Raw genomic sequence first — 24,264 nt, forward strand, 5'->3', positions numbered from 1 at the left:
TTCCTTGACATTTAGTATGCATTTTTTCAACAACTACCATTAAAATAAACCCAACTTTTACTATCATTAAATTACATATGTTTGTATTCTGAATTCTTTCAATTTTATTTTTTTTTCTATTTTTCTTACACCTAGTTCAGAGAGTAGACACGTTCAATTGTATACACTTTGTTCTTGTTTAGAGTTGGAAAAGAAAATGCAAAATTGTAACGGATATATTCCAGAGGAACAATGGGGGCTTCAAGAATGATGATTCTTGTGATTCCAAGTGTTCGTCTTCAATAACTTCAAGTGTTCGTCTTTGACAACTCTGTTCCTGATAACTTCAAGCTGCAGGTGCGATGCTCTATTCCCAGCTTTTTCTCTCTGCGAGACTGGAAGCATGGTGATTTTGTTTCTCCTTTCCCCTACAATACCCTCATCCCACAATACCCACCCTTCGAAACTCTTATCCCTTGAAGCCTCTTCCCTGCGCTACTTCATCGCACCATTGTCTTAAAATCCTCCTCACAACTGTCGTCTAACCTTTTGGAATCAGAGAAACCTATCGCCCATCATCAATACTCCCTTTTCAGCAGCAGAATACCATCAGAAGTATCAGAAACAGGTTTTCTATAGGATCCTGTCTTCAAAACATAGTCTCCATTGATACCTCCAGAAACAGCCAGACCCTAAAATGTAGCAAAGTTTGTTTTCCTGGGTCCATCACATCCAGCACTCTCGTCTCTAATCTTTACTCACCTGCCTACCTTTGTCTTCCACCAAGAACTTTTGCATATCCAGCAACACCCATTTTTGTTCCTTCTCTCACGCATTGAAACCTATAGCCTTTCTTTCTTTCATTAACCAAAACATCACCATGTTTCCCTCAGTCAAGATAGAAGTTTTTTTTTTGAATGGATTACTTCGCCATGAGCTCTTAGAATTTTGGAGCATGCTGGGAATAAGCTCTCACTGTTTATTGCTAGACAATGAGGTCCAATGGACCCAGGAACAATTGTCAGAATTTTGGACGCAAAATACTGAATTTCCTTGGATAAAGAAAAAGAATTTTTCCAGGAGAATCATCGATTATCAGATTTATGTCACAAATTATTTTGGCAGGATGATTGTTGTCAATAAATTGTTATATTCTGGGGGCAGATTTTCTTTGAGAGTTCCAGAGGGCAAGGAAGCAACAAGCTGGTGGATCTTCTGTAATTTTTTGAAAGGGGATGAAGGTGAAAAACAGCAGAGTAATCAGAGTACTTTGGGTTGGTCTTGCCAAAGTGTGGTTCTGTAGACATGGAGCAGCAAGAAGTAAATAGTCCTATGTATAATGGGTGCCCAATGAGCCCAGCTATGCAGAGATGGTGAAGGAAGGAGCTGCACTTGATAGGATATGGGGAAACTCCAGAAGGTCTAGTCGAAATTTTCAAGAAGGCAAACCCATGAATATGGAAACAACAGAGTAGTGGGAGAGAGACCCTCGGGCATTAATTAGGACTAATCCGTATTCAAACTTTAGAAAGGTCTTGCCTACTATTAGTGGAATGAAGCCTGGGCCGAAGATACTTGAAGTGGACAAGAAACTGTATGCTGCTCAATTTGGGCCTGGAGGCCTTGTATTAAGCCTGCCTTTCCAGTAGGCCCAAGAGATTTTAAATGGGCTGGATCAATAAGTCTAGCTTGGGTGGAAAAGGAGAAGTCCCTTCAAACAGATACTTAGAACTAGATGAAGGATCTGACTCAAAGAAAGTACCAGTTCAGGAGAATAGGGAAGTGGGGATGCCAGTTTTCTCTAAAAGGGAGGAAGATCCTGTGATGGATAGATGCAATCTTCCAATCAGTTTGGGAGAGCCAGAGACAGCGTTGGAAGAGAGGAATGAAGTGACACAACAGGAAGATGATTGATCCCAGAAAATCGGCACCAAGTATTCATTAGATATTGAAGAGGCTCAAGGGGAAGATATTTGTGAAGCGATTAACTCAGATTTAGAAGCTGCTTCTACGATTCTGACAACGGTTTGCTAGTGGACCAGCTGAGAGTTGAGTTAGATATGGAAGAAGAAGACAAATTGGCAAAACCTTCAAGAGATCTTTGTTTATATGAAAGGGAGGGAGAAATACTACGAAGTGAGTTCCCTCACATGGAAGTCAGCTTATAGAAGAAGAGAGCTCTCTAATGTCCTTTGACACTGGGCAAGGATTAGAAGATTCTGCTAATCACAACTCAGATCAAAATACAGATTTGTTTGAAAGGGGGTCTTTGTCCCTTGCTCCTGAATCTATTCTTAATAAGGTGGACATCGTTGCTATTCCTTCTGATATTGGGAAGTGTACTGATGAAGAGACAGCAATCCTTCAGATGTTCTGAATTCTTTGGAAGCTGGAAAAGGTATTCTCCCTCCTCCTGTTAAGTCCTTTTCTCCTTTTGATGCTTTATGTCATAAAGAGGGATTTGCTGGGGGTAGTGCCTCTAATTTTGGCCTAGGGAATAATGAGAGGGACTATAAAGACCCAAATGAACTTCTGAATGACATGGGTTTGAAATTAGTGAGTTTTTCTGGAACTGAGGTTAAGGTGGGGATGAGTCCTAAAAACGTATGAGCGTAAAAAGAAGGTGCAAAAAGAAATAAAGAATTTGGTTTCATCCATCAATTATAGGGGCTGTAAGGGTACCGAAAGGGAGCAAATGTTGGAACATTAGGGGTCTAGGGGATATTAGGAAGAGAAATCTAGTTAGGGAGGTTTTTCTTAAGAATTATCTGGATATTGTGTTAATCCAAGAGACTAAGCTTGAATTAGTCGATAGAGAGATTGTTAGAGGGATTTGGGAAGGGCATAGAAAGGATTGGGTTTATGCTCCCTTCTAGGGGTTTGCAAGAGGTGTCTCATGATGTGGGGTACTCGTTCTATTACCGAAGTGGGATAGTTTAGTGGAATTTTTTTCTCTTTCTGTCCTGCTAAAAGTTAAAGACAAGGGTCAGTGGTGGCTTTCCTTTGTGTATGGCCCTTCTAGACCATCTCTTAGGGGTTCTTTTGGGAATGAGCTTTATTTTGTCTTAGGCTTTTGTTCGCCTAGGTGGATTATAGGTGGTGATTTTAATGCGGTGAGGTTCTTGCAAAAGAAGAAGGGAGGTTGTAGGGTTATTGGCACTATACAGAAGTTTGATTTGGTTATTAGGGAGTGTGGTTTGAGGGATCTTCCATTGGGCAATGCTATTTTTATGTGGTCGGTGGGGGGAGCTAGGGAGGTGGCTAGTAGAATTGATAGGTTCTTGTGTACAAACGAGTGGGAGGAGGTGTTCCCTAATCTCTCTTAAGTTGTCCTATCTAGACCCACCTTCAATCATTCCCCCATCTTATTGGAATCATGATGCCTTAGGGTCTTTCTCCTTTTAGGTTCAAAAATGTGTGGTTGGATCATGGCTCCTTATAGAATTTGGTAAGGAATCCTTGATCCAAGGTTGTGGATAGGGGTTGAGAGGGGTTTAGATATATGAAGAAGTAAAAGAGGTTGAAAGAAAAACTAAAAGACTGTAATAAGGAGGTGTTTGGAGATATTAGGATTAAAACGACTATAATTTTAGGTGAATTGGAAGGGATAGAGAGAAAGGAAGAAAGCATCGCTCTTTCTAGAGAGGAGGAGGTTAGAGAGATTTCTTTGAAGATTGAGTTGGAAGATCTAATTTTCAAGGAAATTAGATGTTGGAAGCAGAAGAGAAGGTTTAAATGGGCAAGAGAGGGCCATTGTAATTCTAGTTTTATTCATAAGATAGCTAGTGCAAAAACAAGAAAGAATTTAATTAGGGAGTTGGAGGGGGATAGGGAGTGATTATCTTGAATACTTCTAGGATTGCCTCTGAGATCACTAGTTTCTATCACAATTTGTTTTCTAAGGAGGATGAGAGTAAACTAATGGCGGAAGTGTTGGAGTGGGACCCTTTATCTATTGTCAAGATGGCCTGGTTATAGAGACCTTTTGAGTAGAGTAAGTTAGATCTACAGTTTTTGGAATGGATAAAGATAAAGCTCTTGGGTTGGATGGTTTTAACTTAGCTTTTTGTCAAGATTGTTGTCTGGTGGTGAAGAATGACTTGATGAAGGTTTTCAACAATTTTTATGTGAATGGGGTTTTAAGTGAGAGTGTTAATTTTACCTTCATTGCTTTGGTGACAAAGAAAAGTAGATCAATTAAGATTTCTAATTATAGGCCTATTAATTTAGTATCCAGTATTTATTAAATAATCACCAAAGTGCTAGCTAATAGGTTGAGTGGGGTGCTTGGCAAGCCTATTTCTGAGGCCCAAAGTGCTTTTGTAGGGGTGCGTGGCTGGGGGGGGGGGGGGGACAAATTGCGGATGCCATTTTGGTTGCGAAAGAAGTTGTTGAGGACGTTTGAAGGAGGAGGAAGAAGGGCTTCATTTTTAAGCTGGATTTCGAAAAGGCTTATGACAGAGTGAGTTGGAGCTTTTTGGATAATATTTTTTTAAGAGGTTTGGGGAGAGATGGTGAAGATGGATGAAAGGTTGTATTTCTAATGTGTTTTGCTCAATGACAGTAAATGGAAAACTTAAATCTTGATTCAAGGCCACGAGGGAGTTTAGACAAAGGGATCCTCTTTCCCTGTTTTTGTTTGCTTTAGTGGCAGATTCTTTGAGTAGGTTGGTTGATAAGTCAGTGGATAGATTTTTGTGGAAACCTAGGAGGTTTGAAAGTGGGGAGGGAGGAGATTACAGTCCCACACCTTCAGTTTCCTGACAATACAATCTCTTTCTTGGAGATCACAGGCCTTATTTTTTGAATATATTGGGGCTTCTCCATATATTTGAAAATATTTCAGGGCTTAAGATAAGTATGGGAAGAGTGTATCATGGCAATTAACGTGCCTGCAGAGTGTGTTAGAGAGTTATCTTTGGAGATGAGGTGCGTCAAGTTGGAGTGGCCGTTTTCCTATCTAGGCTTTCCCTTTTTTGGGGGGGGGGGAATCTTAGGTTAGTTAGCTTTTGGCCTGGTTGTTAAGAGTGTGTCCAAGCGTCTAGATGGGTGGAAGCGATCGTTTTTTTCCTTGGGAGGTTGGATTACTCTAACTCAAGCTTATCTTTCTTGTATATCCCATTGTATTTTCTTTCTATTTTTAAAATTCCAATGGATGTTTCTAGGAAGATTGAGAGATTTTCTATGGTCAAGGGTAGGGGGTCCTATGGATCATTTGGTGAGTTAGGAGGCAGTTTGTAAGGTCTAAATAGGAGGGCAGGTTGGGTCTTGGAAGTTTGGCGTCTAAAACACAGCTCTCTTGGCCAAATGGCTTTTGGAGGTTTTTTTTAGAGGATTCTTCTTTGTGGAAAAGCAAGTTTGGACTTGACAGGAATGGATGGGGTACCAATGTGGATTCTAGATGTTCTTCGTTAAGTTCATGGAAATTTTTTTCTCAGATTTACCCTCTTTCTATTTTTCGTACTAAATTTGTGTTGGGCAAGGGCTGTAATATTTGGTTTTTGGAAAGACCTTTGGTTGGGGAATATTTTCCTCTCCACCTCTTTTCCTCACCTATTTCAATTGAGCTCAGAGGACAAAATGATCCCATTTCCTCTTTTTTTGTTGATCCAAATGGTCTTTTACCTTCTTGGACTTTTCAATTTAGGGGATCCTTGAATGGTAGGGAAACAAATGAGTTATCTTCGTTGTTGGTCCTATTGAATAATTGTCAGGTATCCTCGGAAGCTGATAGCCGATCTTGGCTATTGAATCCCTTGGGGATCTATTCTTGCAAATCATTTTGTGAATTCTTGGTTCGCACCAACTTCTTCCCACTCTACAAAACTATTTGGTAGGCCAAAATCCCTCCTAAAATCAAAGCTTTCATTAGGTTGGTTGTGCTTAATAGGATAAATACTAATAACTTCTTGTAGATTAGGCCTTTAAAGGCACTTGCTCCTACATATATATGTGTGTGCTTTGTTTAAACTGTTTAGAATTTACTATGCATCTTTTCTTGCATTTTAATTTTGCATGGTTGGTTTGGAACAAGTTATTCAATTATTTTGGAAAAAGTTGGGTTTGTCAAGGCACAGTGGGGGAGTTTTTAGCGATATCTCTTTTTAGGTTTGGTAGGAAGAAGGAAAAGCACTATGGATAGTGCTTTATTTGCAGTATTTTGGGGTTTGTGGAAGGAACAAAACTCATGTACATTTTCAGGGAAGAAATTAGCATATTGGTTGGTGTGGTAGAAGATTCATTTTCTAGTTTCTCAGTGTTGCATGGATAATGGTAATTTCAAGGGGATATGCTTCTCAGATATTCAATGAGTTTGGCATTCTCTGTTGACTTCTTAGGTTGTGCTGAATTCCTTGGATTGCTTCTTACACTTTTTGGTTTTCTTATTTTGTTTTCCCTGGGGTCCCCATACATAATTAAGGAGATGCCTCTTCACTTGATTGTACATTCTTATTCAATCTAATGAATTTCTTTTGCTTTCAAAAAAATATTTTTGTTCTTGTTTAGTATATGAACATTCTATATATATTTTTTTAGATAACAAAAATTCCATTAAAGATTAAAAGATACAAAAGATGACATTCTATATTTTATGCTTCATTATATTTATGATTTCTTAGTTTGAATTTCACTTATAATCAATAAAGTAGTGAAAAGTAGCAAATGCATGCTTCTTCTCACCAATAGCAACTGAAACAACCAAGATGACGTCCAATACTTGTAGTATATGTGACATTTAAATTGATTAAAATTGACTAAAAATCATTTAAAGCATTAGCATATAGGATTTAAGGATCAAAACATGTAATCTATATGTTTTTAAGAAGTTTGGTAGTGCAAAAAATGAATTGATGGATGCAGTGACCATTCCATTACATAACATCTGGGACAGCCGCAACTGTTACATTGTTACTGTTACCATTACGTGGTCCATTACTGTTATTTTAAACCATGCTCCCTCCCTTTTAGGCCTACACAGTCTCCTATTCTACAAGATTATCTCTACTACCCTCTTCCCCACTCAATGATAAAAATCCCTCATTAATTTCTCAAGCCTTTGCACCAATCTCACGTGGATTCTAAAGAGAGAAAGGTAATGCAAAAGATAGAAGATAAACAAGCGTGGATGAGGGTCGCATGACCCACTAGAGTGAAAAACACTCTTTTCCACCCCTCTAGTCTCCCAGTTACTCTCCCAAAAACAGGGTCTCGAAAAGAGTCAGCATTGGGGTTACCACCTGAGGGGACACCTAGATACATAATAGGCCAAGATAAAACAGCACACCCTGCTAGCCTAACAAAAGGATCCACGTTAATACCAAGACCCACCAGACCACTTTTAGAGAAATTAATTTTCAGCCCGGACACTTTCTCAAAGACCTGTAAGGTAGTCAACAAATTAGAGAAGCAGCCCTCATTGTCTAATAGGAAGACAATAGTGTCATCTGCAAATTGAAGATGCAAATGATGCAATCTCACAACCTACCTTAATACCGTCCACCAACCCTCTATGCACATCTTTCTAACCATCCTACACAAAACATACACCACAATGGTAAAGAGAAAGGGAGAAAGGTGATCTCCATGTCTAAGACCCCTAGATGCACGAAACCAAGACTTAGCCTCACCATTAACTAAGACTGAAAAGGCCTTAGAAGATAAACACCCTCTGATCCATTTCCTCCCGTATCTTCTAGCCATAACCTTATCCAAGAAACTGCAGCTTTCCCTATTTCAACACAAGACCCTCTTCTTCTTCGAACAACATCCTCAACCACCTCATTAGCTATCAAGGCAGCATCTAGGATTTGTCTATCACTCTGACTAGGAGGGATAGTGTCCTCTAGAATAGTAGCCAATCTTCTAGGTAACACCTTAGCCTTGATCTTGTTAAACACTCGTTACCAAACTAATTGGTCTAAAATCCTTGACCTTAACGGCAGTGTCATTTTTGGGCGCCAAGGTAATAAAAGTAGAATTCATACTCATCCCCACCACTCCATTGACAAAGAATTCAAGAAAAACTTTAAGAATGTCTCCCTTCAAAATCTCCCAACTATCCTGAAAGGAAGCCATCTGGCCCAAAAGCCTTTTCTCTATCCATGTCAAAAGTCCATCTTTTAATCTTCTCTTCCTCAAAAGGCCTCTCTAACCAAGCAGCCTTTTCAGCTGATATGATACACCAATCCAACCCCTCAACCATAATTCTTTCATCCTCCTAATGAAAAGGTTCCTATAGAAGTTTGTAATCAAACTCTCAATTCGGCCAAGATCCTTAATAATCTCTCCCCTATCATCCTCAAATTCTTTAATAAGATTCCTTCTTTTTCTACCAATTGCCACCCTACGGAAAAATTTAGGATTACAATCTCCATTTTTTCCCCAATTCATTCTAGATTTCTGCCTCCAACTTATCTCTTCCCTAAGAACAACTTCTTCAAACTCATTGGACAATTGGACTCATCTGCCAACAATGTCCTCAAAAAGAGGTCCCTCCTCAGCCAGTCTATCAATCGCACTCATTTCTTCTAGAATGTCTTTTTTTTCTAGGTCGAACATCACGAAAAGTCTCCAAATTCCAGAGATTTAACTTTCGTACACCTCAATCTTTTCATAGAACAGAAACCTTCCCATCCTTTGCAATGCACTCTCCTCACCAATTCCTAACCTGAGTGTGAAAGTCAGGACGGGTTAGTCACATATTTTCTAGTCTAAATGGAGTAGGACCCTATTTAACAACCACTCTAGGGAGTACTTCTTGAGTAAGGGTGGGAAAAGTATCTTCCCAGTCAGTGGTAAACAGGAACCTATCAATCCTAGCGGCCACCTACCTAGAGCAAACAAATTTAAAATGGAATGTTGTATCTGGGCATGTTTTAAGTTATATCAAGCCCTAAGATGCTCTTTTGTTGGCAGAGTATTATTCGAGGGATTGGAAATTTGATTATCTGTGAAAAACAAATTGCCTTGATAATATTGATGGATGCATTTGGGGGAAAAATCTATGTAAATATGGGACCTTGAAAATTTTCAAAGATGATTATACAAATTTACCCTGACCCATGATGACAACTCCATTTAAAGTGGTGTCTTGTGAGGTTTTTTGTGGCAATAAAGTGTTGGTCTAGCTTCGTCTGTTTTGGGGAGGAAATCAATAATACATGGTATGGATCACATGAGGGGTAATGGCTCCCTACAGAAACCTCGTCTAGGAGAGAACTGTGAAGAAATTTAGGGAGAAGAAAGAAGGTGAACTCTTTTTCAGAGAAGCAAAAGAGTGAGTGAGAAAGTAAGAGAAAGGGGGGAGAGGTCAGCCATGGGCTTCTCAACAGGTACAAGCATACATCATGTGCAGGTTTTTTCCATTTGAACCATGTTTCCAATTAGTGAAAGTGCCGAACATTTTGATACGTGTGAAGGAAACAAGATTGTAGTACGACACATGCTTTAAAATGTGGTACACTATGTGCATGCTTCTCTAGATATACAAGTGAAGAATATGTAATGAGAAGCATTTAAAAGATATTTTATTTGGTAGTGTATATTAATAATGCCATTATAGTGCAATAGTGCTCGATTTTTACTAATAAATATCGTAGTTGTATGAAAATTATTTGGTTGAAACTTCAAGTTGCTAGATTTCGTGTATGATGTTTTGTTATGTTCATATAAATTCACTAGCCGTCAAGGTGTTGTGAATTTTGGTTCACATTCTAAAGGAAAGCATGAAGGAAATCAGGGTGTAGCAGTGCAGTAGGGCAATTTTTCTATTCTGCCTGAAACCGTAGACGGTTTGGCTTGGGATGCCCAGCGCAGATTTCAAATTTTGAAGAAATGGACGTTAACATGGTTGGGTTTCAGGGGGAAACCTCTGAGGAGACTTATATATACATAGAATACGTTGTATATTGTGTGCCAAGGAAGCCAAGTGTGGTTGAGAGTATTATTGAGAGGGTTCTTGTATTGTTCTTGTAATTTACACGAGAGGATAGTGAAATCCTTGCCGTTTGCTCCAGTGGATGTGGGCATTGCCGAACCACGTAATTTCTGGTGTCATTGTTATTGTTATTGCTTTATTTACTTGTGGTTGTGGAATTGTTCTATATTCACCATTTAGATTGCTGCATTGTGTTTGATCTTTTACACAAATATATATATTCTGCTGTGCATATTTGGGGGTTTTAAAACCATGATTGGTATCAAAGCATTGTTGTAATGGCCTCTAGATCTTCATCTGTTAAATTTGACATTGTCAAGTTTGATGAAACTGAGAATTTCGGTTTGTGGCAGAGAAGGGTGAAGGATCTTTAGGTGCAGTAAGGCATGGTGAAGGTCTTATATATAATTCAACCAGATAGCATGAATGAAGCGACTTGGAATGAATTGGGGGCAACGACAGTATCAACCATCTGACTTTGTTTGGCTGATAAAGTGTTGTATCACGTCATGGATGAGGATTCTCCGGCATCAGTTTGGCATAAACTGGAAAACCAATATATGTCTAAGGGTTCGTCAAAATCTGCAAATGTTGTGGAAGGAGACTCGGATAGCAGTGATGGTGATATGTTATGTGTTTCATTGGGTTTGGAGTGTCTCGCGGATGATTCTTGGATCCTAGATATTGGATACTCTTATCAAATGACAACAAATAGGATTGGTTCGACACCTACAGGTCAATTAATACTGATTGTGTTTTGATGGGCAATGATATTTCATGCAAAATACTTGGTATTGAAAATGTCAAAATCAAAATGTATGATGGTGTTGTAAGAACTATATGTGATGTAAGGCATGTACCGGGTCTAAGGAAGAATATTATTTTATTGGGCACTTTAGACTATAACGAGTGTAGTTACAAGTCTGAAAGTGAGGAAATGAAAGTGTGTGAAGGTAACTCAATAGTGATGAAAGGAGAAAAGGTAGCGGGAAATATCTATGCACTGCAGGGTGTTACGGTTGTAGGTGGAGTTGCAGTTGTAGAATCTGAGTCAGATATTCTGTAACATATGCAGTTAAGACATATGGGTGACTACATGTATTTAGATGTTTGGGGACCGGTGAGGATAACATCACAGGGCAGACATGTTTTTCGTGGGTTTATCATGAAAGGTCTTGGTTTATCTCATGTGGCACAAGCCTGATGTGTTTCCCAGGTTTAACTTGTGATTGACGTGGAGGGCCAGACCGGGAGAGAAGTCCTCATGTCAAACATTGGGGCTGAGTATGCTGGTTTCGTTCAAGAAGTTTTGTGAGTAATATACAGGGCTTGCAGGGTACTTTTTGGTGAAATCAGTGAGTATGGCGCGTTTCTCGTGTGACCGATCGCCAAATGTATCCTTAGATGGGGGAGTTGCAGATGAATTATTGGCAGGTTTTGCAGTAGATCACTTGGTTGTGAGTGGATGTCCACTGGTGCATTAGTGATGGAGGATCTAGACTTAGTGTTATGTCCGGACATTACATCTTTCTGGGGTATTAGAAAGGTGGGTGCAAGCTGGGTGATCCTGTGGCAAAAAAAAGGGGTGATCGAGGACATGACTTTTGGTGATAAAGTCATGGGGTAGCGTACTCAGATAAAGGAAGAGAAACAATTGCCAGAAAACTGCGGTAGTAGCAAACATGTAATTTAGGTAGAGTTGAGGACTTGGGATAGAAATGCGGGGAGTTCTATCTCGGATTAACAGTATCACGGTATGAATGGGCATGTGATGCAAGTGGAGCAACAGATTCAAGGTAGAGATGACATAGTTCATATTGTAGGGAGTTTCAGTTTGGGAGACCAGCAGGATCATGGTGGGCCCATGTGCACTATCAGACCACCACTCAGTTGAAAATTTGACAATTTGGAGTTTTATGCATTCATTACTATTAGTAGCATGGTTTGTACTATTTTTCAAGTTGCAATGCATGGCAAAGGGGAAAATAGGTGGATGAGAGCTATGGTGGAGAAAATGGAAGTATTGCATATGTACTAGGTGTGTGTGTTTGGTGAGGCTGCTAGTGTGGAAGAGGGTGATAGGATGCAATGGAGTGATATATCTGTTGTGTGTGAACGACATGTTATTGGTTGGGAAGACTTTGACTGAGGCTTATTAGTTGGGAACTCTATTGAAAATTTTTGACATGAATGTATTGGGTACGATCAAGAACGGTCTTAATTTGAAGATTCGCATAGACAAGGCTACAGAGAGATTGGTGCTATCTCAGGGTGGCTTTGTGGACAGAATCGCATAGAGACTTAGTTTGCCGTCTCAGGGGAGGCCATCTCAGGGGAGTTCTGTGGAGAATTGATATGGAATGTCTATCGATTGGTACCTAAGTACGGGTTGTGATGTCCAAGATATGCCAAAGGTCCTTCATGATGGTGTAATGGGGTGTTTCGGCAGGCAACTTAGTGGACTGTCAGTTGTGAGATTTGTTGAGGACTATGCAGGGGGCTTTGGTGATAGAAGGCTTGCAGTAGAGTTTGTATTTACTGTTGTGGGAATGCCTTGTTGGAAGCCTAAGGCGAAGTCTCAGATTGTTGCATCTACAACTGCATCGGGGTTGATGGTAGAAGCCGAAGTTGCCATCGACAAGTTCAAGCAGCGTTGCTTGGACTTGGTGTTTCTTTCCAGTTGCTAGATAAGAGATGGTCTCAACCTAACGTCCCTAGTTCAAGATGGAGCAACGGGTTCATGTTTTTTTGTTTTCTCCTAAGGGCATATGTTTGCCAAGGTGGAGTTGTGAATTTTGGCTCACATTCTAAAGGAAAACATGAAGGAAATCAGGGTGCAGCAGGGCGGTATTTCTGTTTTGCTTGAAACCGTCGACGGTTTGGCTCGGGATGGTCAGCGCAGATTTCAAATTTTGAATAAATGGACGTTAATACGGTTGGGTTTCGGGGGGAAACCTCCTAGGAGGCTAGGCTTATATATACATAGAATACGTTGTATATTGTGTGCCAAGTGTGGTTGAGAGTATTATTGAGAGGGTTCTTGTATTGTTTTTTGTAATTTACACAAGAAGATAGTGAATCCTTGCCGTTTGTTCCCATGGATGTAGGCATTGCCGAACAACGTAATTCTTGGTGTCACTGTTATTGTCATTACTTTATTTACTTGCTGTGATTGTGGAATTGTTTTATATTCACCATTTAGATTGCTGCATTGTGTGTTGGATCTTTTACAAAAATATATATATTCCGCTGTGCATATTTGAGGGTTTTTACACAACACAAGGTATTAGCATTTCTGGTAACCTTGCTACACTTGCATTGGCTTCTGTTGGTGGTGCAACAGAAACAGCTCATCTTTTCATGCTACAATGGCTCACTGCTGCTGAGGTTCAACTGCCAGATTTGCAACCAGTATGTACTGGGAGTCTCCCTTTACAGGGGAGATTACAAAGGGCTGCAGGCCTTGGATAATGATCCAACTAAAACACCTTCTTGGATTTCTGTTGGGTTATTAATCATCTATATGAAGAACATGTGCATAACTTTTCAGGTCTATTAATATTGTAATATTGAATCAAGAAGGTGAAAGAAGCAGCATTGTAATTTAAGCCATTATCTAGCAAACAATGCCTTTATACAATATAAATTAATAAGCATATGAACATTGAGTAGTTCTATCATATGGTCCAGTGACATTGAAGACGGTAAACTTCTATAAATGAAATCTCCCTCTTCATCCGTGCCCTAGGTGGCTTTGTGGTTTTGCACATATATGCTGCTTGCTTCCACCTTGTATGTCTGACTTTTATTTCTTGGTAAATAATCCCAATTCCCTAGTGTTCTTGTTGTGATCTACTTCTGTTATTGTTACGTGCTTTGGATCTATCATGTGAGGCCATGGACATGAATGTAATGAAATGCTATTTGTTTATTCTTCATTATTTCGTAACATGCTACAATAAAAAAGATAAAATTACTTAGGTCAATTTTGCAGGTGCATTTGTTGGTTGCTCACTTGAGGGAAGTATCGTCATGACCCGAGCACAAGAGAATTCCAGATTCTATGGTAATCAATCCATCAATGCAGTAGATATACTTCTTGGTTCATTACCCAGGCCTCCCGCTGCCACCATTCTCTATTCTGCACTGTCAGACCTATTCCAGCAGTTCAATACGTGATTGATGGCCCTCGAGTCTCTGTACTTCCTTCCAAGGATGTTAGTGCGAGTCCGTCCTCCAACTCATGTAGATTCTGTCTGCTTCTCCTATTTCTGAGCATAAATTGCTCTCCATCTCTATTCTTTGCTCCTTCCAGAGCAGTCACCACCAAGTGGTTGTACAGCATAAAGTAATCTGAAAAATTCAATCTAGACGAACACCATTACCATTTGTTGAAATTGAAGGAAGACTAGGGCGGCATGTGTAAGTTATGAATACTTTCAGTGCATTGCTGCAAGAGTTCACTGATAGAAATATTGATGCTTTTATTCAATTACATTTACATTATCAATTATACAAGGTAATTCTCTCTCTTCTCTCTCTACATTTATCCTGTGACCCATTCATTTTTCACTCGGGCGGCCTACTCGTGTTTGGCATTGGAGTATGGAACAACCACTTACGACAATGATGACTGGACTACGAGTATTCATGCTTCTTTGGGCTACTTTTCTGACTGGTCTTTTCACATGAAACCCCCACCATTTGAGAAAGGGACACCCTCTTCTGTCCAAATCTCCAACAATTGCAGGGACCACGTTAGGGCTCAGGACCAGCTTGATCTAAGGGTCATAATTTTGTCCTTGATCAATTGCGTCCTATATGACATCCTCAAAACTAACTTTGAACAAATTGAAAACTTTAGAAATTTTGGCCAAAAGATTATGACTTTATTTGAGATTTTAAAAATATCAGAGGTCTTTTTTAAAGTTTCAAGAATTTTAAGAACTTCTATGAGATTTGTGAAAAGGATACAAACTCTCTCTTATATTTTGGAAAAAGATAAGCTTTTTTAAGATATGTTTAAATCTCCGGGAGGTCTTTTGTATTTTTAAAATCTCATGTTTCTATCTTTTTGTCAAATTTTAGGAAAGGGAGTGGCTTCTGCACAACAAAAATATTGAAGAAATAATATGTGTAAGGGTCAAAAGTTAATTTAATGTTACTTTTATCTTCCAATGATTTTTCATTATTGTTCCTCTTTCTTTCCTATTTCTAAGGCTTTATTGGGCTGTTACCCAATAATACATGTGGCCCCACAAGTTAGCCACTCATGCTTCATGCTTAAAAAGAAAAAAAGTCAATTGTACTTTCCAAACTAACTGCCATAGCATTGGAGGTGCATGAATTTTGAGACCATGAATTTCAAGATGTGTGGCTTTAAATAAATTTTAACACAAAAATATATAAAATGTTAGTTTTGCCTTTAGATTAAAGCAAAAATAAATTGAAATGTCGTGCAATGCTTATTTTTTCTTCCTTTTGAAGGTATTTTTGGAGATGATGTGAAGGTTTGTGATTGGTTGTGGATGAGATGGGATTCTCAGCCAACACTCAAATTAGAGGTTTTAGGACGATATCTTATCATACAAGGTACACCCTATGGGTTAGAATAGTAGAACAAGATTTCTAGAACTTGTATAAGATCGTAAAAGGAGGGTGAAATGAGGGAGGTGATCAAACACATATTAGAAAAGGGAAGAAAGAGAAATAAAGGAATTGTGCAAAGACTAAAAAAGTAATGAGAGTGAGAGAGAGAGAGAGAGAGGGGGGGATTAGCACTGAGTCATTTAATGGTGGAATAGTTGTGTTATGTGCGAAAATGGTTGAAGGTCCTACAACCATGAATCGAACACTTATTTCTACCCTTACCAAGTCTGATTTGGAATTACAAGAAATTCCCAAAAACATGACCTTAAATTGAAGTAAACATTGAAATATCCAATCGTTGATAGATAATCCTTACATAAATAATCGCTCCTCAATTATTGGCTCTTTATTTTTTGATAATTCGAGGTCTCCAACCATCATCGTGCCACTTTGAACACTATAGTACAGCATCAAATCCGGAGAAGTGAAAGCCGCCTGCCCATTGGCGCACCTCTAGTAATTCACCGAGATAAACTCTCAAAGAGGAATCGGACCCGTGACCTTGGCTCTTTATTACAATTGGTTTCCTGATTCTTTCCTCCATTGTGCAGGCTTTATTTGGAATGTTTCTAGGTTAACTTCCTCAACAATCCAGTTAGGAGGCAATAAATTTTGCCACGTGCTTGAGAAAAAAAAAATGTATTATTCATCGCATTTCCTCACAACTTTCAGATGTTCTACTTCCTAAGGCATACAATGCATATTCCAGTAGGTTAACGTGAGATTGAATTCACCGTTACATAGCAATGGTCTAAACTTTTGACTATCATTGTAGTTTTGCTATATATGGCGATTTCACCTACGTGAATAAAGCTGAGGTAAATAGAGTTTGTGCTCTCATCTTCCTTGCGCTACTTTTTGGCGAGTTGATGTGATGATTCCTTTTAGGAGGTCTGAAGGGCTTGTTGATGGTTGGAATTCCTATGTAATAATAAATAAATAAAAAAAGATAAAAAGAGAGGAGGGGACATTAAAATGATTTAGCCATTTAGTTACTAGTAGCGAAAAATAAAATAGTACTCCAATAAGAAAATACATAATTTAATGTGTACTGGAAGATGTTAGATCCCCTTGGTAAACTTAAAATATCTTTTGGGTTGAAAAAGTAAGAAATGATTTTATAAAATTTCAATTTGTTTAAAAAAAATTCATATAATGGTAGAAAATAATTTAGTAGCTCCCTAAATTGTTCAAAATAACCACACATACATATACAAACACATATATACATACCTACATACATACATACATATATGCATACGTATATATCAATCGGGCTAAGTTCGATAAGTAGGTGGTCAAAGAGGATCAAATTAATTAGAAATCTTAGATTCGCATTAATGATTTTTTATAACTCTATTATAGGGATCAACCCTGATTTGAAATATCATGTCGGAACATTGAGAAATTTATTGATTAGATAAATTATTTCGTTTATCTATGAAAAATTACAGTTTATTCTTGGCTTCGCTAGAGCCTATGGCCTTTTTTGTTCCCTTCTTTTTGAAGCCCTGTTGTTATATATGTGCTTTTCTGGTTTATGCTTTGCTGGAAAATTTTAAAATTTTGGATATTTTGTTGATATTCTTAAAATAATGCAACACAATATACTTTCAACAGATGTAGGAAAAATTAGGATGAAAATTGTTTATAATATCTTATAATTTATTGTAGAATTGCTTGCACCTATGCTATTTAAAGGTATTTTATTTTAGTCTATTCAATTTTTATGCATATTTTGTACAGTTATCTTTACTATTAACTATTATATTTTGAGTAATTTACAAAGAAAATTACGAGCAATATTTAACCGTTTTTTAACATTTATTTAAATTGTGTTTCATTATTTAAAACTTTATTTTGCGGTTACTTTTCCACTTAAAAGTCAATAAATGGGTGTGAAACAAATTTGTCTGGAGATTTTGAATCTATACATACATTTGATCTTAATAATTATTTTTAGGAGCCAAGTTCATTGTTTAGAATCGAATAGCTGAATTGATCTGTTCACAAAAATTTTCAAACTTAAATCTTAATCTGTCTAAAATAAATAATATAATCAGAGCAGCCCATTTTCAAATATAATGTTTATGAAACTGCAACTTTTAAAATGGACTTCCATTTTTTGGGTCTAAAATAAAGAGATCTCACTAACATAAACTTTCAGAACGCGATTTTATTTAATTGTAATTAAATGTAATTCGTTAAAAATATTATGTCGCAAAGAAAGCAATAATAATAATAATAATTATTATTATTATTATTATTATTTTGTCTATAAATTAATTTGCGATATTTGCATATAAAATGAATGAATTTTATTTTATTCTATTCTATTCTGTGTACCAACCGCATAGGCCTAGCCTATCATTGGAAGGACTGAGTAGATATAGTCTACATCACATGCCATTGAGAGTGTGGGTTTTCATTTGTAGGCTCAATGCAATCTCTGTTGTGAAATTTTGGTACCTAGAAGCCACAACTGCTGTCCTCTTCTGCCCTTCCAATTCAAACAAAGGGGACAATTGAATAATGAATGGGCTGGCTGCCTCATATATATCGCCACAGCCCTTCCAAGATGGGTCAAACATACACAATCACTCAGAATTCAAGGAGAGACAGCCCCCTGTAGCAATCCCAATTTTCCACAATTTGGGGTTGGGGGCACACTGCCTCCTACTCACTACTTGTCTGCTGTCTTCTCTCTCTCTCTCTCTCTCTCTAGGCAGTACTATATACAAATCTTCTTATCACCAATAATGGTGTGTTTGTGTCAATCAACATATCAGAGAGAAAAGTTAGAAAATGATAATCATGGGACTGAAGTAATAGCCGAAAGGAAGAGGACTAGTTGGACTGTGGAGAGCATGCGTACCACATTTTAATTTCTAATGTCAAAAATAATATACAAAAGGGATGGGTAATTGTTGGGTAAAAGAAGTCCACTCCCACTTTATCCAAACCCACTAAATTAAAAAGATCTAGTCAATTAAGATAACACTACTCCAATTCACTTTCGGTCATTCGGCAACAATTTAGGGCAGCCAATCCATATATGTATATATATATATATATGCCTGCATACAAGTTTCTTTCAATAAAATTAAGATCATGCAGATTGCAGCGGAGGACCAAATGAAACAAAAAAAAAAAGAGGGTCTCAAAACCACCCCAAACCTTGAAGAAACTAGATATAATTAAGAACAATAGGAATTGAGAATGAGACGAAATGGGAAAAAATAAAAAGCACCTGCTCCATCATTCTCGCCCTAATTTCCCTTGGTACTCATCATTCCTACAACTACTTGAATGCTAAAAAGCTTGATCATTCAATGCAAAAACCCATTGATCAGGTCCCGGCACAATCCTTTTATCTGCAATGAAATGCCAATCAAGTCATGCGATGAGCCAGAAAGCTCCATTTTTTTATTTTATCTACCTCAATAAAGTATATGCTTACTAAACTACCTGGTCCTTGAGCTTCCAAGAGTGAGCTCGAGGTCATCTCCACACTCCTCATGAATCCTCTCCCCTTCCCATGGCTTCACTAGCCCCATTCCATTGCTTCCAAATGCAAACTCATCTGAGATTACTTCAGCCATTGGAACATCAGCAGTTTGATCAGAACCAGCTGCAATGGTAGGTGAGCACGTCCCGCTCTGACCAGGAGTCCACATTCGGGACCCACCACCAACCAGGGCCTCTTCTTTGAAGCCAAATGGGTTCGAAGAGACGAGGCTAAATGTAGGAGAAGTTGGACCACTTTGGGGAGTTTGGATCCCTGAAAACCATTCCGAATCGGGACCAATCTGACGGCCAGGGCTTGGTGGGGTGGATGAGGGCAGGAAGGAGTAGTGAGTTCCTTCCCAGCCCGGGCGGCCAGACTGGTCTTCCCAATCAGTCTTCATTCGAGGAGTCCGGGCAGTAGGGGAGCTCAGAGGAGGAGTGACAGGAGCACTGATGGAGCCGCCATGGATGTATAGATTGGGGAGCTTTGAAGAAGAAGTGGACACGGATATTGATGAGAGGTTTTTGAGCCAAGGGATCAGGGAATTGCCATCGGCATTGACATTTGCAGCATATGAGGATGATGCTGGGCTTGGGAAGGAAGAGGAGGCTGGGCTTGGGTTGTAGGAAGCACAGGGGCTTGGGTGGTAAGACGAGCATGGGCTTGCTGATGCAGATCCACCCACAATGTCCATGCGTTCCACAGGCTTACATCCCTACAGAAATTCAACAAGAATAAGCATAGCATCCAAAGTTTCCCAGATACGACAGCAAATTATCATGCATCAGTACCATTTCACATCAAAATTTATAAGGCATTTGAATCACAATATTTTAAGCCTATTGTTTGTAGTTCCATCCATGTCTTGTATAGTCTCTAACCACCCCTGCCCTTCTCATTTGCAGCCCATAACCGTCAGCACTTTCTCATTGGCATAATGAATGATCTACTCCATACATGGCCAAATCATCTTAATGGGTGCATGCTTTTTCTTTCCGGTAAAATCATACTAGTTTTTTAACAGCTCTCCATATGGCAACACTAATTAATTTCCACTAGCTACTTGCTCTTTTCTGGAACTTTTCTTCATTCATTTTCTAGGTAAGGCTTTCCTTCATTTTATTTGGAGTGGCAATCACCATTGATAATCCTATAAACAAAGTTATAATGACTTGGACTAGGCCACTAAATATGATCATTCTTTTTTAGGGGGAGAGGGTGTGTGTGGAAAGAGAGTTCAACGATGAGACACAGGTAAAAAAAGGTGGTCAAAGTCAAAGATGGCAGACATGGCATTCTTTGGTGATAAGAAGACAATGATGCAGTCACCAACCAAATTAGTGCAACACAAATCCTCTGGAAATGCAGATTTTTGCATTGGAATGTGATGCAAGAGTTGCACTAAATTTAGACATTCTACTTCTCAGCATGGGTTACTTGACCTAAAATGATAAAATACTAAATATTTATCAAATTGTTGTCCAAAAACACAATAGTCGCGCATGAAAGCACCAAAATAAAAATTGTGGACCAAACCACTTCATATGGTGAACAGGTAGTTGACATCCTAGTTCAAAATTACTGAACAGAATAATAAGCAAACAATTATCTTGTTTCTCCTTCCCTTCTCATGATTTTGTTACTCCCAACTGGGCAACCAAAGCTATCCTAACACCGCTTTTGGGAAAACATAATTCAAGCCTTGGATTTAAAAGTACGCAAAGTTCAATAAAACTTGCTACAAGTTTTGGGGCCCAGCTCCTCTACCATGCACTAGGGCATAGCACCCGTGTTTTGCATACGAATTAAATAATGTGGGGACACTGGTGCATAGGAGAGGATCTGGAGCCCAAGTTTTGAATCAGATATAATTTTGTCAAAATATAACCCAAGCAGCGTGCAAGACTGCGAAGCTTTTCCCTCACCAAAATCAAATCAGAGGGTATGTTTGTTTTCCGGGCTAGGGTTGACTAACTTTATAATTCATGTTTGTTTTCCACCTTTATTCTTACGGAATGGCATTTATTACAAATTCAATCTTACAAAACCCAATCTAAAACAAATATGCCCAAATCAGGAAGAGGCCAAAACAACCTTCACATCCAGCCAAAGTTATGAACTTCTATCCGTTTAGGTGATAGTGCAGGGTGCGGAAGGGAAGTGCCTCTCATGAGGTCTGGTGTTCAAATCCTCCTGGGTTCATTTTCGTCCCTGAATTTTTAAAATTTATCTTCCTTTGGAATTATGGAACCGACTTCAAGGGGTGCGGGATTAGTCACGTAAACCGTAAAACGTACACGTGAAAAAACGATGCGTAATTAAAAAAAAAACGAAAAAGTTTTGAACTTCTTAAAAGAGCTAATTAATATGGGTGTGACCTGAATTAATGGAACTTCCCCCGAGTACAAAAGAAAAAGGTAATGTTCATCAGATAACACTGCACTGATAGATGTGTCCAAAAATGGAAGACTCTGCAGTACTGAGAAAAGAGAGTCAGTCCCAATAAACAAACAAGGGGATGCCTCAAAAAAAGAAAGTCGCACTCAATCTACTGAGGAGAGAGAAAGTGCGACAATGCCCAAATTACCCTTGTCTTTAAGGAATCTCCAGGCCCAGAGCAGACTAATAGTAAGGGCATTTTGATCATGTTGGGATGAATAATTTTTTCTTTTTATTTTCCAGGGTCTGAGACTCTCAGTTATCATCAAGAACTTGGAAGCAGAGAGAGAGAATCTTGCACTTCACGCGTCCCCGAAAAAGAACGAAGGAAAAGAAGAAAAAAAGCGAGACAACTGCAGATCTAACGTGCGCCCGCGAGCTAAGAAAAAAGAAGCCAAATAATTCAACAGACTTCATCAACAATGTCTTTTTTATCAGACACCAAGGGGTTACGGCAGCTAACGTGCGCGCGCGCACACAACGAAAGGAGGAAACCAACTGATCAGATCAATCACGCTCTCAGCCACAAGAGGGTGGAATAGCATCCCATGGCTGTCACTAACTTACGCCCTGGCGCCGGCGCATTTTAGCATGGCCGCATGAAGCAAGCTGGCACGGACCATGGTACAAAAGAGTCTGCGAGCGAAGTCCGCGCCCACTAACGTGAGCCCCCGAACAAGCGCATGTTAGCACGGACAACTGATAAGTGTACATGCTGTGGTCAGCTATGGTCCAAGGCGCCGAGCAACTTAAAGTCATAAATACGCTAAAGATGGCTGGGGGAAGATACCACACTGGAATTTTTTGCAAGGGAAGCGGCGGCGGCGGTGGTGGGAGTGTGGTGGGTGGATGAGCGTAAAGACGAATAAAATGGGGAATGCGTACGTACCCTGCGGTAAGTGGTGCCGTCGGGCTCGACCGTCCAGCCGGCCTCGTTGCAAAGGGCTTTGAGAACCTCGTTGTTGTCGCAGTGCTTTGGGAGCTTGTAGTTGCCGTACATCCTCAGCCCCGCGAAGATCTTCGCCGCTATTGCTCTCCTCCTCCTCTCTCTCCTCTTGTTGTTCTCTCTCTCCTTCCATGTCGGTAGCCTCGTCCCCGTCGTCATCTCCTCAGATCTCCCCCCACCCCACCCCACCCCCTCCCCCGTCACTCTCTCCCTCTTTCTGTCAAAGATGATCAAACAGTAACAGGGAAATACTGCTCAGCGATCGCGACGAGAACGACGCCGTTCTTGGATTGACAGGTACGGATAGGACAGATCCAGAAGAAGGAACAAACAACAAAGGACAATCCGAGTAATAAATCAAACGCGGCAATTAACGTCCTCAGGAAATTAATTGAACGATATTCTACAAAAATGGCCTGGCAACAAAGAATTTTCAACCCTAAAAATACAAGATTAACTGCGGCACGTTCTACCGCCGGAAAACAGCTCGGACAATTGGGGATCCGGGAGAAACCCGATCGAGCTTGAACGGGGACGAGTTTCGGTTAAACAGATCTAGAGTTTAAACTGAGCAGAGAGAGAAAGAGACACAGACTGACTGAGGGGATGAAGTAGCCGGCGAACCAGGCAGCGGAGGTCGCCGGCAAACCACTATGGTGTTGAGGGAAATGAAGAGTAGCTAGGGAGGCGAAGATAGACCCATGAATCATACATGTCAATGGTGGGACTTTGGGAGCTGGTAAGCTAAATACGTTGTCTCTTACAATTCCCCCACGGCTTTCCCTTAATTAACGAATTTGCCATGCCCACTTGTCTTCGCTGAAACGATGTCGTCCGCTGGTCAAGTCTACGCTTCACCAGCTTAACTAGCAAAGCACTAATCTTAATTCTCATTAAATCTCAATTAATAATTTCAACAAGAATAATTCAAATTTATATTTTTAAAATAAAAAAATTTACATAAATTTTTTAAAAATACAAATTATTTTCTATTTCTCATAAAATTATTTTTTTTCCAATTATATCTATATTATTTCATAAAATTATTACTTTTTCTTTACTCTTGTTCATCTTTCCTTAATCCTTAGTCTCTTTGTCTAAAATTCTTCTATTTAGTCTTTTTATATTATTACTAAAAAACGGAAAGATAATATTAAAAAAAATTAAGAACTCGTTTTCAAAAAGGTTGCTACTAATTTCTTTATTATTATTACTAAAAAAGAACAGAAAGATAATACTGAAAAAATTAATTACCCGTTTTCAAAAAGCTTGTCACTAATTTCTTTATTAATGGTCCACTACTAATTTTTTTTCCGTCCATATTATAAGAACCATAAATGTAAGGAAGCAAAGTCATCTACGTATCTCTCTTTTTATTTTAAATATCACTATTACTTATAACTACCAACTCACGATTTTTTTTTCTTACTCCTTTTAACCCCGAATTCTTTTATGTTATATGCTAGCCAATAATAATCCAACATGCGCTGAATGTGCATCCGTTAAATTTTTAAAAATACACATCTTCTTAACGAATATTTCTTACAATTTAAAAAAATAAAAAATTTGTTTAAAATTTTACCACTAACTCAAGAACCAAGGGCAACCTAGGTTTTTCCGATCGAAAAAAAAAAAAAACCACTTTTAGAAAAATAATTATCTTACATAAAAATAAAAAAATGAATGGTAAAAACAAAATTAGAATAGGCTTCAATGAAAATATATAAGATAAAGCCATCAATAAGGGATGTATATTTAGCCATCTAAATCTTCAAATCAGTTGAATTAAAGATTGGGTGTCTTAAA

The 24,264-nt window shown here is 38.8% G+C and overlaps 2 protein-coding genes across 4 annotated transcripts in view; one reads left to right on the top strand and one right to left on the bottom strand.

The window, feature by feature from the left end:
• LOC131151101 (uncharacterized) overlaps nucleotides 1–14,447 on the top strand; it is a 31,990-nt gene extending 17,543 nt beyond the window's left edge. The window contains exon 5 of one of the 2 annotated variants that reach the window (XM_058102304.1): nucleotides 13,911–14,447. In XM_058102304.1, coding sequence (XP_057958287.1) covers nucleotides 13,911–14,095 — 185 coding nt within the window. In that variant the 3' untranslated portion in view covers nucleotides 14,096–14,447. Of the gene's footprint in view, nucleotides 1–13,259; nucleotides 13,663–13,910 lie in introns of those variants that run through there. The other variant, XM_058102311.1, reaches the window with a different exon arrangement.
• A 4,107-nt stretch (nucleotides 14,448–18,554) lies between these two features.
• Nucleotides 18,555–23,179, bottom strand: LOC131151114 (BES1/BZR1 homolog protein 4). 2 transcript variants are annotated; one of them, XM_058102321.1, is made up of 3 exons: nucleotides 22,402–23,179; nucleotides 19,034–19,788; nucleotides 18,555–18,939 (listed from the first exon to the last, which is right to left on the bottom strand). In XM_058102321.1, exons 1-3 carry the CDS (start codon nucleotides 22,615–22,617, stop codon nucleotides 18,936–18,938), a joined length of 975 nt encoding a protein of 324 aa, XP_057958304.1. In that variant the 5' UTR covers nucleotides 22,618–23,179; the 3' UTR covers nucleotides 18,555–18,935. The 2 variants fall into 2 exon arrangements, with proteins under 2 accessions (XP_057958304.1, XP_057958311.1); XM_058102328.1 differs by having other exon boundaries at nucleotides 18,555–19,788; nucleotides 22,402–23,172.
• Between the last annotated feature and the right edge of the window lie 1,085 nt (nucleotides 23,180–24,264).

The sequence above is a fragment of the Malania oleifera genome, chromosome 1 (assembly GCF_029873635.1).
Source record: "Malania oleifera isolate guangnan ecotype guangnan chromosome 1, ASM2987363v1, whole genome shotgun sequence".
In the NCBI taxonomy this organism is placed as follows: Eukaryota; Viridiplantae; Streptophyta; class Magnoliopsida; order Santalales; family Ximeniaceae; genus Malania; species Malania oleifera.